Source organism: Polistes fuscatus, unplaced genomic scaffold (genome assembly GCF_010416935.1).
Source record: "Polistes fuscatus isolate 324 unplaced genomic scaffold, CU_Pfus_HIC Scaffold149, whole genome shotgun sequence".
NCBI classification, from domain to species: Eukaryota; Metazoa; Arthropoda; class Insecta; order Hymenoptera; family Vespidae; genus Polistes; species Polistes fuscatus.
The window spans coordinates 11017-22459 of record NW_025113052.1 but is presented as its reverse complement, the minus strand read 5'-3'; the positions used below and the strand labels follow the sequence as shown (position 1 = coordinate 22459).

At 35.1% G+C, this 11443-nt stretch overlaps 2 protein-coding genes, 2 non-coding genes and 3 pseudogenes across 4 annotated transcripts; 4 read left to right on the top strand and 3 right to left on the bottom strand.

Moving 5' to 3' along the window:
- Positions 1-685: 685 nt before the first annotated feature.
- Positions 686-1481, bottom strand: LOC122514411 (annotated as a pseudogene).
- A 453-nt stretch (positions 1482-1934) lies between these two features.
- LOC122514410 (ATP-dependent Clp protease proteolytic subunit-like) lies at positions 1935-4037 on the bottom strand. The gene is given in 5 exon segments (XM_043631202.1): positions 1935-2064; positions 2066-2179; positions 2181-2367; positions 2370-2404; positions 3955-4037. Coding segments are annotated over 5 exon segments (549 nt in total).
- On the bottom strand, positions 3916-3997 carry Trnal-uag. Its single transcript has one exon. It is a non-coding gene; the product is annotated as a tRNA-Leu (tRNA).
- Positions 4038-6835: 2798 nt separating the features above from the next.
- Positions 6836-7292, top strand: LOC122514408 (30S ribosomal protein S12-like). Its single transcript, XM_043631201.1, is given in 2 exon segments — positions 6836-7145; positions 7148-7292. Coding segments are annotated over 2 exon segments (372 nt in total). The 3' UTR covers positions 7210-7292.
- A 406-nt stretch (positions 7293-7698) lies between these two features.
- On the top strand, positions 7699-9774 carry LOC122514409 (annotated as a pseudogene).
- Positions 9753-10955, top strand: LOC122514407 (annotated as a pseudogene).
- Positions 10956-10967: 12 nt separating this feature from the next.
- Trnaw-cca lies at positions 10968-11040 on the top strand. Its single transcript has one exon. It is a non-coding gene; the product is annotated as a tRNA-Trp (tRNA).
- Positions 11041-11443: the final 403 nt, after the last annotated feature.

Below are 11443 nucleotides of genomic sequence, written 5' to 3'. Positions count from 1 at the left end.
ACAATTTGATTAACCTCTTACTTGATCAATGGGGTCAATAATAATCTCGGGCCGACTTTTCTTGCTTATTTACACCAATTGTCAAATGCATCTAACAGAACGCCTTAAAGCTTCTAAATCAATATTATTCATTTTCTCCATACTCATAATGACCATCTAACGCTACTCTGGCCTCTAACAAAGTGTGAGAGCTAATATATTCTATAACTCTTCCCCTTCTACCCCATGAATCATGACTTTACTGCATTGTCAGGCAGTTTTATTAATGGTTGTCTAATGTTTGCTAACACCCCTACTTCATAAAGTTCTCTGGCTCTGGATTATCAATAGAACCATCTTTTTGTGCTATGAGAAAAATCTCGTTTTGGTGACTACTGCTACTTATTGCATACTCTAGTGCATGAACAGATTTTTCTTTCCCTACGAATAAAGGCAAACATTATAATTTGGAAAATTACTACATCTCTTAGAGGTAATACTGGTAATACAGTAGAATTAAAGTTTACAGCACGTCCAATACTCTATATATATGCCTCAAATTAATCATTAACCGTTATAACACCTACCCTTATTATTATGATTAATCGTCACTTTGCCTAATTCTACCATTTCTTAGTAACCGTTTATAGTGCTACCTTCAAAACCTCCGTTGCCGGATATATCATAACATCAAGCAAAAGTGACTCTAGATAGCACGTAACATCCTTGCACCTGTTTTATAGCTTATAGCTTTTTTAGCAATAGCTGATATTGCTTCATCTGAAAACTCAAGGTTTACTTTACTAAATGCAAGCCAATGCTTTATATTGTTTTACTAGCGCATTTCTTGGCTCTGTCAACACATATTTAAATCTTCGTGATCCAGCTCATCTAGACAGCAGTTTATTGGAACTCGTCCTACAAATTCGGGTATCAACCGAATTTGATTAAGTCCTCAGGTTGAGCATCGCGTAAAGCATTTTTTTTCTTTTGTGCTTTAGACTGACTTATATCTGCTCCAAAGCCAACTGATGTTCCCTTTTTTCTTGCCTCAATAATTTTATTTAGGCCTTCCAAAAGCTCCTCCACAAATAAATAGTATTACTAGTATCTACTTGTATAAACACTCTGTTGCGGGTGTTTCGCCCTCCTTGTGGCGGACACATAAGCAACTGTACCCTCCTAATCTTAAGCAGAGCTTGCTGGACCCCTTCACCTGAAACGTCACGGGTTATTGAAGTGCTTTCAGATTTTCTTGTAATCTTGTCTATTTCATCGATAAACACTATACCTGCTGTGCCTTTGCAACATCATAATTTGCAGCTTGTAATAGACGTGACAACACGCTTTCTACATCCTCACCTACATAACCTGCCTCAGTCAAAGTTGTCGCATCGGCCATAGCAAATGGCACATCTGAAACTTTAGCAAGTGTTTGCTAGCAAAGTCTTACCAGAACCAGTAGGGCCAATAAGCATTATATTTGACTTCTCAATTTCATATCACTTATAGAATGAAGTTGCACCATGGATTGACAATGGTTATACATAGCCACATAAAACGTTGTTGCGCAGGTTCCTGACCTACAACATGCTTTACTAAGAAAATTTTTATATCTTCAGGTTTCTTTAGTAATAGCTTCATATCAGATATATGATCTGAATTAAAAGCTCTCTCTTTCTTTTGACTTATTGCTTTATGGGATAACTCTATGCATTCATTACAATGAACACCTTTAAACCATCTGAAGAGTTAGTAATCAATTTATCTACTTCGTTTTGTGCCTTGTACAAAAAGAACAGTAGTGTAAATCATTATTGTATCCATTAAACTACCTTTTGTTTAACTTTAATATTTTCAATCTTCATATCTTACGCTCAGCTATTACTCTGTCAATTAAGCCCAGTTTTCATTGCTTCTTCAGGATCCATGAATTATCTCTTTCCATCATTTCTTCAATTTTTTTTTAGTGAATTTCCAGTATGTTTTTCATAAATTTGATTTAATTTTTCTTAACTCGCAAAAATTTCATTAGCATGTATTTCTATATCAGTTGCTTGCCCATGATAACCACCGATGGCTGATGATCATAATTCTTGAATGAGGTAGCGAGTAACGTTTACCCTCCGCACCAGCTGTAAGCAACAAAGAACCCATAGATGCAGCTTGACCTATACACAAAGTTGAAACGTCTGGATTTATACTGCATTGTATCGTAGATCGACAAACCAGCAGTTACAACACCACCTGGTGAGTTAATATACATACAAATGTCTTTATCGGGATTTTCCGATTCTAAAAATAAAAGCTGTGCTACTATTACGCTGGCCATGTTGTCTTCAATAGGGCCAGTTACGAAAATTATTCTTTCTTTTACTAGCCTTGATATATGTCATAAGCCCGCTCACCGCGACTAGTTTGTTCACTACAATTGGTAAAGAGTCATACCTTTTCCTATCAAATATTATCAAATAATTCCTTTAATTCTTTCACAGAAACAATCTGTTCTTCTTTACTAGCTTTTTCTATCAATAATCCGTCACTTATACTCAAGCGCTTGCCCTCTAACTAATTCCTGAAATTGTCCATCTGATTTAAAATGTTTAAATACCCTGTCAAATGATACATCTTTACTGACATTGATTTTACAATAACATTCATAATATCACTTTGAGTTAATGATTATTTCATGTTCTTTACTGAACTCCATGAATAGCATTGCAAGCTTTACGCGTCTTTCAGCTTCTTTACACGAATCATCTTTAGCATTAACTCTCTTTCCACTCTTGCTGTTCCTGTTTTACTACTTCTATAGGCAAATCAAAACTATAACTAGCATCCAAACAATCAATAGCTCTTTCTTAATTAAGAGATCTTCCATTTCTTTACACTGATTATCATTACTTCTTTTACCGATCTATTAGCGAAGAATGATCTTCAAACCATTCTCCTAGCTATTTCATTATCACTTTGCAAATCTTTGGCAATCTGAATGTCATTAACTCGAACAGAAAAAAGCAGCCTCCTGTCCCGCAGGGAAATTACCTGGTAATCTTCAGGAAATCTCAACTTAAAGCTTTTGTTTCCCCTTTTTCATGCCAATTAATTGATCTTCAAAACCATTTATAAATGTTCCAGATCCTAAATTAACCAGTAAATTTTTGCCACTTCCACCTTGAAAGAGCTTATTTCTAATTCGCCCTTCAAAGTCAATTATCAGTTTATCCTCGTTTTTTGCTTGATAAGAAGCATCATCAACAGAGACAAAGTTAGGAAATTTGTTTTTATAGAATCACTAAATTCTTTTATGTCTCCCTCTTTGATTTTTGCTCTTAACTTTCTTCAAATTTTTTATCAAGATCTATTACTGGCACTTTTGGCATCGATTCAAAAGATAATTTGTACAGAAAGTCACCTTTTTTATCCTTTTTATCAAGGTTTGGTAATGACATAATATCAACCTTCGGATGGATGTGAGACTTAACTTCGATTTTTTTCATTAAATCACTTGAGCATAGTCAATCGTATCGTTTCACATATTCCAAAGCTTCGTTTTATAATTGTAATAACAAGATCGTAAGGCATCTTCCTGATCTAAATCCAGGAAATTTTGCATTCTTCGCTATTTCTTGTAATCTAGAGTTTATCTTTTGTTCTATATAATCACTACTAACTGTGATTTCATACTCATACTTTAGTTTATCTACAACTAAGTTCCTTATAGGTATATATATTACTTAATGTATCTGCTTCGACTGCATTTTGAGTATATTACTAGACATTACAACCTGTTATCAATATTTTATTTATGTTTTAATAAGCCATTTTACCAGAATTTAAGTTAAATACAATCCTTAAGAACAGGTTCTTATACAAACAAAAGTGTACTTAGTGATTATAAATTTTCTCTTAAAACCTGAGTTACATGACTTTAAGTGCGGATAGAGGGACTTGAACCCCCACGAGCAAGCTCACCAGGACCTAAACCTGGCACGTCTACCAATTTCGCCATATCCGCAAGAGCCCTTCATTAACTTATAGATAACCACTTCTGTCATCTTATGCAATTTAAAGATTAGATTTTAGTACCACAGACTGAACTATAATACTGGTTAACTCCACTATGAGTCTAAGCCTAATTACTTTAACTAACACTATTAAGATAAGTACTGTCTTAGAAATATTCAAGGCTTATTCAATTATAGTATTTACACAATAAAAAAAGCTTATTAATATTCTTTAATTAAGGCTCTAAACTCTGGAAATTAATAATGAGATTAATAGCAAGCTTCTTACTCGCAATTTTTCTGATTACACAGAGTGGCTGTACGACTCTTGTAAGTGGTATAGTGGTAACAGCAACTGCAGCGGCTACAGCAATAACAATGCAAGATAAATCCTTGGGAAACATATTGATGATACACTATAGTAATAAGAATCAATAAGGGACTCTTAAAACACGGACTGTTCTCATCTATAAAAGTTAAAGTGAGTGAAGGAAGAGTATTACTCATTGGAAATGTTGATAATCATGAAAAGCAACTCACAGCAGAGAAATAGCTTGGCAGCAAAAAGAGATTAAAGAAGTGATAAATGAAATAAGAGTCACAAACCAATTAAAATGACTTCTATGCTAGATGTTACTGTAGATGGTATGATAACAGCAGAGATAAGCACGAGGCTTCTGGGAAAAAGAAATATTAAATCAATTAATTATAGCGTTAATACAGTTGATAGAGTCGTTTATTTTGATGGGTATAGCTCAAAATAAGGCGGAATTAAAAGCTGTAATAGCAATTGCAAGAAAAGTAAAAGGAGTAAAGCAAGTTGTAAGCTATGTGAGATATAGACATAGCAAATTGCGTCATTGATGAAAATTTACTTGAGTGTAGTACCATGTAGCTAAGCCATAAAACTCCTTTACAAATTTCGTCAGTTCACTCTATGGTATGTATAACAATGCTACAGAAAATAATATCATAGAATTCAATAGAATAATTCCTAGAAAATCTCTACATACTAAAAAAGTAAAATGCTATTAACACTCCCAAGCTTAAGAATAATAGCAAACATCTATATCTCGTGCGATATGGCGTTTTATTCCTGAGATTTTTTTACCAGCGTCATAGCCTTTTCTTCATCAGTGTCTGCGTTCTTTACAACTCTGAGTGTCAATTATGCAAAAGCTGATTTTTTCTTTCCAAACATTGTTTTGTCGGACCACACTAACTATTTTTTTAACATGCACTCCAAAATACTTTTTTTTATTTCCTTTTACTTTTTCACTCCATTTTTGAAATAATCATAACAATTGCGCCGTTTTGGGAAACTCTTTTGGTAGCATCCTCCACTGATAACCACTTTTTAGGGCGTACAACACTCCGCAAAATATATTCATACAAATCAAGTTTTCTTGGTTTTGTTTTTTTCCACAAGACTCCAGATCTGGTGAATAATCTCAAACTTCTCTCGACTTATGTCACTTGGGTATACACTCCTCATATATCCTAATTTATACACTCTATTTCTTACTTTAGCCTTTCTTGAGATTATGAACAGTTCTTAGAAAGCTAGCGTTCTACTAGTCATGTTCTTTATCTTGCTTTACAACAATGCATCTTTTCATTCCAGCCAAGTCGTATACGTATTCCTGAAAAGCCAGTCCATATAAGGGTATTATTTGTCAATATTGCTCTGATCTTCGCCTATTTCCAGTATCGCAAACCCATCTTTTTTAAGGCACTTTTTCAATATTGGAAAAATACTCAGGTAACAGCTCAATCCATCGATACCACCATCAAGAGCAATTCTTGGCTCTTTTTGCACTTCAGCTTGCAGATTTTTTAACTTACTTCTTTTAATATATGGAGGATTGCTTATTATAAGATCAATAAATCTCTACATTCTGTCCACGAATTTGGAAATATTTTAGCTCTGTTGAGAAGATTATGTTTCTTTGTGTTCTGGTAGGTAATTTTGTATGCTTCCAGGCTTTTTTCAAAACCAACTCCAATAGCATATTCATACTCACTAAGTATGGAGATCACAAACAGCCTGTGCCTGTGCCAAAATCTGCAATTTTTATTTTTTGCTTCTTATTTTGGTAATATTTTAACACTGTTGAAATTACTGTCTCACTATCTGGTCTTGGATCTAGAACATGTTGGTTAACTATAAAATTTTTACTCCCAGAATTCACGATTACCTATTATTTGCGATATTGGATATCTTTCTGCTCTTTTTTTTGTTAATTTCCAGAATAGAAGCTCTTTGTTTCTTGGTACCTGATTGGTGTGATTCATGATTGTGAATGATCTTTCTACTCCAAGTACGTACTGCTGATGATTTCACAATCCAAATGTGGTGATTCAATTCTATGTGATGATAGTAGCTTTGACCCTTCTTAATTAAGCGCTGATTGTTTTCATTATTCTAAAAACGTGTTCCTTGTATGCAAGAACAGCAAAATTGAGTATAGAATTTTGAACTTAGGGTAGCTGCATTAAATCTAAGTGTCAAGAGTAGGATTGTAAAATCATCTGGCTTTACTGGTAATTCGGTTAGTATTTTTGCATTAATGTTAGAAACTCTTGGCTCTATTATAAGGATATTTTCTGCATATTCTTTGATAGCCATCACAGTATATACTTGTTCCATATCTATATTAATTCGACCACAGCAAGTGATAATTTCTTAATATTAAACCAATATGCGCTTTAGCATATAATTATCAGTAGCTTTCAAAGCAATTGGGCTGAGATTATTAGAGTAGTAATGTTTATTTTTATATTGACTATTGAGGTTTATTATTTTATAACTAAGACTTAGTTATTTTCAGAGTTTAAATTTACAGTATATGCCTACGATAAATCAATTAATATGTAAGGGTAGATCAGGGTTAACTCGCAAGAAGAAGGTGCCAGCTTTGGGAAAATGCAATCCTCAAAGAAGGGGTGTTTGCACTAAGGTATATACTACAACTCCTAGAAAGCCTAACTCAGCACTACGTAAGGTAGCTAGAGTAAAGATTAGTGGATACGGTGAAGTGACGGCTTATATACCTGGCGAAGGTCATAATTTACAAGAGCATTCCGTTGTTTTAATACGTGGTGGGCGAGTTAAGGATTTGCCGGGTGTACGTTATCACATAATAAGAGGTGCTCTTGATCTACGGGTGTGCAAAATCGAAAGAAAGCCCGTTCGAAATATGGTGTAAAGAAATCTGGTTAAAATTTATGGCACGTCGTAATAAAGCAAAAAAAAGAACAAGCCCTGACTCTCGTTATGGTAGTGTCTTGCTTATGCGTTTTATTAATATAATTATGAAATGTGGTAAAAAGTCTATTGCAGAAAAGATTGCTTATAGTGCTTTGTCCTTAGCTGAAAAGAAATAGGTAAAGATGCCTTATCAATTTTTGAAACAGCAGTAGAAAATGTTACCCCTTCTATAGAAGTACGCTCTCGGCGTATTGGTGGTGCAACTTATCAGTCCCTGTTGAAATTCGTCAAGATAGAGCAATTTCTTTGGCATTAAGGTGGATTGCTAGAGCAACTGCTGCTCGCAAAAAGAGTGGTAGAACTACTGTTTATTGTTTGCAGTCTGAAATATAGATGCTTATAATAAATGTGGTGGTGCATTAAGATGTGTGAAGAAAAGTATAAAATGGCTGAAGCTAATAAGGCATTTTCTCATCTTCGTTTTTAATATTAGCTGATTGATTGTGGTATGGAAGTTTTAAATCTAGGTATAGAAATATAGGAATAATGGCTCATATAGATGCTGGCAAGACCACACAACAGAGCGTATTTTTTTATACTGGTAAACAAAATAGGATTGGTGAAGTGCACGATGGTGCGGCTTCTATGGATTGGATGGAGCAAGAGAAGGAGCGTGGCATTACAATTAACCTCTGCTGCAACAACATGTTTTTGGAATGATCATAGGATTAATAATAGATACTCCTGGTCATGTTGATTTCACTATTGAGGGTTGAGAGATCTTTGAGGGTTTTGGATGGTGCAGTTGCTGTATTGATGGAGTTGTGCTGGAGTTGAGCCTCAGTCTGAAACGGTTTGGCGTCAAGCTGATAAATAGACCGTTCCTCGTATCTGCTTTGTTAATAAAATGGATAGAATAGGGGCAAATTTTTATCGATGTATCGATATGATAAAAACGAAGCTTGGCGCATCACCTTTAGTTATCAGTTTGCCAATAGGAAGTGAGAAAGATTTTAAAGGCATAATCGATCTTATTTCTATGAAAGCTATTATATGGCAAGAAGAAACATTAGGCGCTAAATTTCTTATGAAGATATTCCTTCTGATTTGCTTGATAAGGCTCAAAGAGTATCGAAATCTTTTATTAGATACTGCAGCTGAAATGGATGATGAGGCGATAAATACTTACTTTGAATCTAACGATCTGCCAATTGATTTGTTGAAAAAGTGTGTGAGAAGCGGGACCATTAAAGGAAAATTTGTCCCTGTATTATGTGGGTCATCTTTTAAAAACAAAGGCGTGCAATCACTTTTAGATGGTGTGGGTTGATTTTTTACCCTCTCCTATTGATGTTGATGTAATTATTGGAACTGATCCTAAAGATTCAGAAAAGAAAATTGAGATCAAACCTTCAGAAAAAGAGAAATTCGTTGCTCTTGCGTTAAAGTGATGACGGATAAATTTGTAGGTAGCTTGACGTTTATTCGTATTTATTCCGGTAAGTTAAAATCTAAATCTGCTGTGTTAAATGCTGGAAAGAATGAGACTGAAGGAATTGGTAAATGTTGCTTATGCATGCAAATAACAGAGAAGATATAAACGAAGCTAAAGTTGGTGGATATAGTTGCCTTAGTTGGATTAAAGAAAACAATTACTGGTGATACTTTATGTTCATCTGATTTTCCTATACTATTAGAGCGTATGGAATTTCCTGATCCTGTTATTGAAATTGCTATAGAACCGAAAACCACCTCAGATCAGGAAAAATTAGGTGTTTGCTTTGAATAGATTGGTTGCAGAAGATCCTTCTTTAAGGATGTCAGTAAATGCAGAGAGTGGGCAGACTATATTGAAAGGTATGGGTGAGCTGCATCTTGAGATTATTATTGATAGAATGAAGCGCGAGTTTTAATGTTGAAGCTAACGTTGGGTGCACCTCAAGTTGCATATCGTGAAACTATCACTAAATCTGTTGAAATGGATTACACTCATAAAAAACAATCAGGTGGTGCTGGTCAGTTTGCTAAAGTTAAAATAAAATTCGAACCTCTTGAGCCTGGTTTTGGCTTTCAGTTTGAAAGTAAAATTGTAGGCGGTGCTATTCCAAAGAGTATATACCTGGAGTGCAAAATGGCTTAGAGTTGATAAAAGAAGGTGGTATAATTTCCGGCTTCCATTGATTGATTTTAAGGCTACTCTTCTTGATGGTGCTTTTCATGATGTTGATTCTAGTCCTTTGGCTTTGAACTTGCTGCTAAAGGTGCTTTTAAGGAAATGGCAAATAAAGCTGGTCCAAAATGCTAGAAACCTATAATGAAAGTGGAAATCATTACTCCTGAAGAATATATGGGTGATGTTATGGGTGATATAAATAGTAGAAGAGGCAGTGTTGTTGATATGCTGGATTTAGGTAATAATAGCAAAATAATTACTGCTTCGGTTCCTCTGCAAATGTTTGGTTATATAATGTTTGCGGTTCTATATCTCAGGGAAGAGCTCAGTATAGTATGCATTTTTCTTGTTATGAACAAGTGCCACAATATGTGGTTGATGAGTTAAAGTTAAAGTATAATTAAAGGTTAGTAATTATGACAGCGATAGTAGAAGCATTTGGAAAGCTGCATGTAAACGTGGGAACGATAGGACATGTGGATCATGGGAAGACAACGTTAAACAGCGGCGATAACAAAGCATTATGGTAATTTTGTAGCATATGATCAATAGATAAAGCGCCAGAAGAAAGAAAGAGAGGGATAACAATAGCAACAGCGCATGTTGAATATCAAACAGAAAAGAGACACTATGCAACACGTTGATTGCCCTGGACATGCTGATTATGTAAAGAATATGATAGTAGGTGCAGCACAGATGGATGCAGCGATATTGGTAGTGTCAGGGGTTGATGGGCCGAGCCACAAACGAGAGAGCATATATTGCTGGCAAAACAGGTGGGTGTTGATATATCGTGGTATATATAAATAAGCGATGTTGCTGATGCTGATATGATAGATTTGGTAGAGATGGAAGTGAGAGAGTTGCTGAGTAAGTATGGATTTCCAGGTGATGAAGTGGCCTATGATAGTTGGGTCTGCGTTAAAAGCATTCGAGGATGATAGTAGTGAGTATGGAAAGAAATCAATAGATAAATTGATGGAGAAGTTAGATGAGTATGTGGCAGTACCGCCAAGGCCTATAGATTTGCCGGTTTTTTTGTTGCCAATAGAAGATGTATTTTCAATATCGGGCCGAGGGACGGTAGTAACAGGAAGAATAGAGAAGGGGGAGATAAAGACAGGGGATGAGATAGAGATAATAGGTCTGAAAGCGACGCAAAAGACGATATGTACTGGTGTGAGATGTTTAAGAAGTTGCTAGATAAGGGAAGTGCAGACTCAATGTAGGAAATACTACTAGAGGAACAAAGAGAGAAGAAGTGGAGAGAGGGCAAGTATTGGTAAACCAGGGACAATAACCCCGCATAAGAAATTTAATGCGGAGGTGTATATATTGAAGAAAAGAAGAAGGAGGAAGGCATACACCATTTTTTGGAAATTATCAGCCACAGTTTTATTTAAGGACAACGGATGTAACTGGAGCATAAATTGCTAGATGGAAAGGAGATGGTAATGCAGGGGACAATGTAAGTATAGAAGTGGAGTTGCAAGTACCAATAGCAATGGATAAAGGATTACGTTTTGCGATAAGAGAAGGTGGTAGAACTGTTGGTTCTGGCGTTGTTTCGGAAATTTTAGAGTAAACTTTGAATTATAGGAGTGTAGCTCAATTGGGAGAGCGCTGGTCTCCAAAACCAGAGGTTGTAGGTTCAATTCCTATCGCTCCTGCATTAATAGTATGGTAGAAATGTTAAAAACCTGTATGTTTTTTTTTTGCGATATAAAGCAAGAAATAAGGAGAATTGCTTGGATAAAAAAACAGCAGGTATTGTCATCTTTGTTTATTGTAATAACTGTATATTATGCTTTTCGATTTCTTTGCTTCGTAGATTTTTATTCTCTTTACGTAATTAAGACTTTATTGGAAGTATTTATGGAATATAAGTATAAATGGTAGATCAGAAAGTCGATTACGGGTATGAGGAGGATATATGCGAGTTGGCAACCAATACTGTTTACTTTAAGGAGGTGTTTAGGCTTATCAGACGTATGTGATGTAAATCTGATATAAAAGAGTTATGTGAAGTATATATATGTTGCATCTGTGTGAGGAAAGCAAAAATATTTTGAA